Raw genomic sequence first — 6,000 nt, 5'->3', positions numbered from 1 at the left:
CGCGGCATGGAGGTGATCAGGAGCAGTGAGTGACAACCTGGCCCTGCGTCCCGAACTCTGTGCTGCTGGCGCTATGCTGTTCCGGTGTCCCGGCGCCTCTGCCCTGGGCTGGTGGCAGCTCCGGCCTCAGCCTCTCCTTCATGGCGAAGGGGTCCCCATTGCCCCGCTCGCCCATGAGGCGCAGCCCTGGGCGGGGAGGCGCGGCCCCGAGGCTGAGGGGGCGGCGGGCAGGCCCTGAGGGGCGCCGGGATGCCGGAGGATGTCGTTTGTAGTCTCAAGTGTGTTTTAACCCTTTACCCGCAGATTTTAAGGATAATCTAAACAAAGTGTATGAAGCCATTGAAGAGTCGGACTTCCTGGCCATCGATGGAGAGTTTTCAGGTACAGTTGCCCCTGTTTTGTCATTGTGAACTGTTGGCACTCTCTGAGGGGAGGTGGTTTGACCTCGGTGCCTCAGTTCGCTCCTGTGATGTGTCTGAGGGTTGGCTTGAAAAAGCTAAAGCTGAGCTACCGCAAAGTGATTAAACCACCTGTTACATGTGCGATAGCAAGGTTTTGGTCAGATACATGTCATGCTTGTGCTCCCACAGTAATCTTTCAACGTGACAACTGATAGTTGTTGCAGCTCAAGGTAAAAAAACCAGAAGGTGTTATGTGTGCCATGAAGGCAATGGATTGGGATATGGGAGGGAGATCCTGCAAGTGTTTGGACAGGGAAAGGCAGCGCTTAGAACGTGTGTGCTTGTGAAACCCTGAGGGTACGTGCAGCAGAGAGATGCTTTAGTCGGTACTTCGCTTTTGGGATGCAGAGTTCGGTTCACTGATGAGACTAGGTTTTGTTACATGTGGTGTTTGTGGAAGTACAGTTGTCGCGTATTGCTTAAGGTGACTAAGTTATTCAATAAATCTCTGGGCAACACTCTTCCCATTTTTAGTTTGGCTTTGATCCTGCATTGTGTTGTAAAGCCCATTTACATTAGGGTATTGGTAGGTCTTGGGCCGCTACTGACATATTGAATAGGAGCCAGAATGACAGAGCTTTTGCAGAAGAGTTTTACTTCTCGAATGCCCCTATTAAAATGAGTGGCCTATTGCAGTAGTATTTTTTTCAAATTAAATAATTGTAATTCATACTTTTAAGTGAAAGCAGTTGCCAGTTGTTGCATTTGTTTGCTGTGGTTAATTTTGAAAAGCTTACTCAAAGCAAAATATGTTCTGCTTTTTTAGGGATCAGTGATGGGCCTTCAGTTAGTGCGTTAACAAATGGCTTTGACACTCCAGAAGAAAGGTATCAGAAACTTAAAAAGGTAAAGTCTTTACATGGAGTAAAATGAAAACTGAAGCTGCTGTTGGTGCAGCATCTTGTTTGTGTGATCAACAGGAGGAAAGACAGATGGAACTTCCCTCAGTTCTTGTCTCTTTGTGGAATGGAACTGCGTACTAAAGTCATCTTGGGCCGATAGTAAGAGGATTTAATGGGGATGAAAACTAGCAGAAGAACTCTGGTTTACTTTCAAATTACCAGCGAAATGAACATTGATTATGAAGATTCACTTTATTTTGAAATGGAGAAAAATCATATGAGGATGCACCCTGGTTATGTTTAAATCTGTACTTGTTTCATTCTTATGCAAAATTTTTCTTTTCTTTTACAGCATTCCATGGATTTTTTGCTCTTTCAGTTTGGCCTTTGCACTTTTAAATATGATGACACAGAAGAAAAGTATGTTATTTTCTTATTTCTTGTTTTCTTAATTGAGGATTTTCTAAATACTGACAAGCTGTATTGACATGTAATTCATCTTTTCTACAGGTATATAATGAAGTCATTTAATTTCTATATTTTTCCAAAACCCTTTAACAGAAATTCACCAGATGTCAAGTTTGTCTGTCAGGTTAGTAGAAAAACAGTTTAATTTTATTTGGTTAAGGTATACCTGAAACAAACTTTAGCTTAAAAGGTAGAAAAACATAAGTTTCTGGGTTTGGGTTTTTTTCTTATAAAATAAATAAGCATCAATTAAGAGCAATCCCAAAAATGGAGCTTTAAGGGAATATCCTTGACTTTAGTTTTTAAATCTTGTTCTGTGTGTGATTTCTGGAATTTGAGATAATATTCCAAACTTGGCACGATGATTCTATTTTTTTTTCTCTTCTCATTGAACTTCCAGTTTCCTTGCCTTTTTAATCCTTTATTCTCATCTGCTTATCTTGCTTTCACTGCTTCCTAGGCAATTGCCAACATTTTTCTGGTCTCATGTCTGTTCTCCTGAACCCCATTTTGCTTTCTTTCGTTTCCTCTCTCCACGTGATTTGTTCTTTCATCTTTGTCCTTTACCATATTCATGGTTCTTGTACCTTATGGAAGTTGAAAATCAATAAGAATAGTAGCAGAGCCTAAACTCTCAGTGGCTTCTTTAGGGTCACAAACTTGGCTGTTCTTGGCTTTGGACTTTGTATAATTTCTTAAAGAGTGTGAAAATAACTTAACTGATGCCACAGCTACTTCTGCCAATTGTAAAGCCTTTTTCTCTTGTTGCAGAGTTCAAGTATAGATTTTTTAGCAAACCAAGGATTTGATTTTAATAAAGTTTTTCGCAACGGTGAGTTGTTTTGGTTTGTTTTCAATTTCTTTCAATGCCTGCAAAATTTGTGATGATACCTTTCATTGTTTTCTGCAAAAGAAAAAAGGCTGCCATCCATGATACTGTCTTAACATGTAATGAAGTTCTTGAATTATTCTTATCCACTCTACTGTGCTGATAGTAACTCCCTTTCTAAGAATCACTGAAAGGGTTTGCTTTCAGTCTGCAGGGATGTAACAGAGGCAAATACTTGAAGCCCTATGCATCCCTGATTAGTCTCCAATTATGATGAGCTTTTCCTTTTCTTGTTAGGAATTCCGTATTTAAATCAGGAAGAAGAGAGACAGCTAAGGGAACAGTATGATGAAAAACGTTCTCAAGCCAATGGTGCAGGATCTCTGTCATACATTTCTCCTAATTCCACAAAGTGCCCTGTAACAATTCCTGAAGATCAGAAAAAATTTGTAGAGAAAGTAGTGTAAGTAACCCTGTTTAATACCCTCTGAACTTAAAACTAAAATGTGAACAGTAGTGATATTTTCACATTTCTATTATTTCACTGTTTATAAATGCTGCACTTTTTGTTATGAAGCATTTTCTTGTCTTTTGGAGAGAGCTGTAAACTTCCAAAAAATAAAATAGTAGATACAGAAGCAAATAATCTGTTTCTTCCAGGGAACAGATAGAAGACTTATTAAAGAATGAAGGAAGTGAAAGTTTGGAGCTGGAGCCATGTACAGGGTCAGTTTCTGAAATTGCATTTCTTCTAAAATTTTTTTTTGTTTGGTCATATAGAATTAGGGGAGTGACAGGGAAGAATACGTTTACTTGAGTTAACTTTAGCAAAATCTACATTTGACTAATTTTTGAATGTTAAGAATATGTGGTAATGTATGCAGGTGTAATTTATTTTGAGCCATAACTGCTGCATGTAGTGGCAAAATATTTTAAGTATAGTCAAGAAATGTCCTGTATGTGTGAGCTGCCTTTTGTTACTGCTGAAGTGATCCAGATGCATTTTATAAAGAAACTTTTAAAATCTGTTGAGCTATTGGTTGTTCACAGTTGGCAGTGTGTGACTGTTTTAAGTAGGTTTCCTTCCCAAAATTCTATTTAGCTTTGGAAACTAGATATTTGAAGAGTATGATTATTTTAAAAAAAATTTTAAAACAAATTTAGGAATAGTAGAACATGGTGAAGCTGGGGATAAGGTCCCATCACTGTATCTGTGTTGAGTGACCATGACTACAGCATACTCTCTGATGAGAAGATACATGGGTAACTTTAAAACATGGTGTAAATGCCTTTACAGTTTGGCAGCTGAACATCAGAATTCAGTAAATCTCTTCCTGGCCTACAGTTCTGCTAGCAGTGACTCTTGCTTTGAAAATCTTTCTACAAATGAACACTTAGAGTCAGCTTAAACTGGAAATCATTCCTAGGAGACACTCTGTGAAAGGATTATTAGTAACATGATTGTCTTTTGGTTTTAGATTTCAAAGGAAATTAATTTATCAGACCTTGAGCTGGAAGTAAGTTACTGCTAATACTGCCTTACTGTATATTTTTAGTACTTTTGATAAGAAATCTGGGTAAGATATCTCTACTTTACTTTGACGTGATTGATTTAGACTTTATTTTTCCCTTTAAAAGAAGACTTCTGTAATGTTCTGAAGATGAATTACATTAAACTTATTTGTGATGATTAATTTAGATATTAAAGCTTAGTATTTGTTTTATCCTATGTAGAATCGCTGAATAGAACAGCACAGCCTAGAATTATATAACAAATGCAGCATGCTAGGTTTTTAGTGAGCAGAAAGGGCATGTGCTTATACAGATTGTGGGCTTTAACTGAAAAAATAGCAGTTCTGTGGTTGGTACTGGTATGGGTATAATTTTCTGTTGGATGCCAAGCATAAGCACTTCTGATAACTTTGTATGTTGCCTAAATCTATCTCTTAAGGCCTTAGGGGAAACTCCAAGGTTTTAGAGTAAGGTTTTCACTGTTCTGACTGCAGTAGTAAGATGTGGAAAATATGCAAGTCTTTTTTTGTATGTTTAGTTAATTCAGTGTTGCAGCACTGAATCTGGCACTCTGTCACTTCCACTGGAAGCAGATAAAATAAAGCTTCTCTCTAGAAAATGGGATCTCAAGAAGTGAGCTTGAGAACTAATCTGAAAAAAAGCAGTTGTGTTTTCAACAGTTTTTCAGTGTCATTTTTTAACAGGTCTATAGCTTTCTGTAGCATGTAGCTTGATGTTTGTCTGATACTTATCCTTACATCTTCCCTGAGTGGATGGAAGACTGTGTTCTTGTGTTTTTTTAACATTCAGTAGTGTTGCTTTATGAGAGCACAGCTGTGTACACTGTGTGTGTGTATTGGAGAGAGAAAGCCAAGCTGTGAAGGTAGCATGGAGCTAATTAAAGCAGAAGAATGAAGTTATTGATTGCCCTTGTGTCCTGACCTCTTCACAGGTCGTTTTCTCTGTTGAAGTATTCTCTTGTGCATCAGTGTTTTGATACACCCAAGGTTTGTGGCATGAGGCAGCTCATAAGTGAGATGGAGATCAAAACTGTGTGAGGAGTCAGGGTGGAAAGGACACAACAGTGTTTGGAGTGTGCTCTCCAGTACTAATTTTAGGAGTAGCCAGAGGCCAAGGAAACTTGCTGGTTCTGAAGTGGTTGTGCAGTTGTGGTTAGTTTATTATAATGAGATTATTAGAGTAATTGCTACTGGTTAAGCAGGAAAAGGCAATATTCTCTTACTTTTGCTATCAGTTGGATGCTCTGTGTATGGTGTTATTTTGGAAATTAAACGTGATTGTAGTGGTGTGATGCAATCCTGTAGCAGAGGTGATGACATCTGAGTTAATAATTCCTACTAAAATCTACTGGTAGCAGAAAGTTCAGGGTTTGTTAGTAAGTCCTCAAATAAATGATGTATTATAGATATGCCATCTTCAAAGAAGTTGTCTTGGGGTTGCAAGTAAATGAGAGCATTCTTGTTTTGGATTTCTTGAAAGCAAAGATTCTAGATTGTGATGAAATATCTACATGATGTTTACTTACTATCACCAAAATAAAAAATTACAGGTTCCACAACAATAGCATGGGAAATTGTGTCAGTGCCAGTTACTGTTAGGTAATGTAAGGAGGCCAGTTAAACTAGCCTATTGCTTCAAATGTTGCACTATTAAAATTAAAAAGAAAGGTGTAATGGTTCTTTTATGCCTAAGACTTACAGAAATAATGAAACATGAAATTACTAAATTACTGTTGTGGTTTCAATATGCTAAGGCCGAGTGAATAACTATTAATATTTACTTTTCATTTGTTTTGATGTAGGTATCCAAAAGGTATCCACGTGGAAACTCTGGAGTCAGATAAGGTAGCTAGGCCTGTTACTGCCTC

At 38.0% G+C, this 6,000-nt stretch overlaps 1 protein-coding gene across 2 annotated transcripts in view; it reads left to right on the top strand.

Moving 5' to 3' along the window:
• Positions 1-6: 6 nt before the first annotated feature.
• The window catches only part of PARN (poly(A)-specific ribonuclease), a 39,991-nt gene continuing 33,997 nt past the window's right edge, over positions 7-6,000 (top strand). The window contains exons 1-10 of one of the 2 annotated variants that reach the window (XM_005420420.1): positions 7-25; positions 304-381; positions 1,228-1,307; positions 1,656-1,723; positions 1,814-1,895; positions 2,543-2,603; positions 2,898-3,063; positions 3,261-3,326; positions 4,079-4,117; positions 5,935-5,977. In XM_005420420.1, coding sequence (XP_005420477.1) covers positions 7-25; positions 304-381; positions 1,228-1,307; positions 1,656-1,723; positions 1,814-1,895; positions 2,543-2,603; positions 2,898-3,063; positions 3,261-3,326; positions 4,079-4,117; positions 5,935-5,977 — 702 coding nt within the window. Of the gene's footprint in view, positions 26-301; positions 382-1,227; positions 1,308-1,655; positions 1,724-1,813; positions 1,896-2,542; positions 2,604-2,897; positions 3,064-3,260; positions 3,327-4,078; positions 4,118-5,934; positions 5,978-6,000 lie in introns of those variants that run through there. The other variant, XM_031056547.1, reaches the window with a different exon arrangement.

The sequence above is a fragment of the Geospiza fortis genome, unplaced genomic scaffold (genome assembly GCF_000277835.1).
Source record: "Geospiza fortis unplaced genomic scaffold, GeoFor_1.0 scaffold237, whole genome shotgun sequence".
Classification (NCBI taxonomy): Eukaryota; Metazoa; Chordata; class Aves; order Passeriformes; family Thraupidae; genus Geospiza; species Geospiza fortis.
This window is presented reverse-complemented; position numbering and strand designations above follow the sequence as displayed.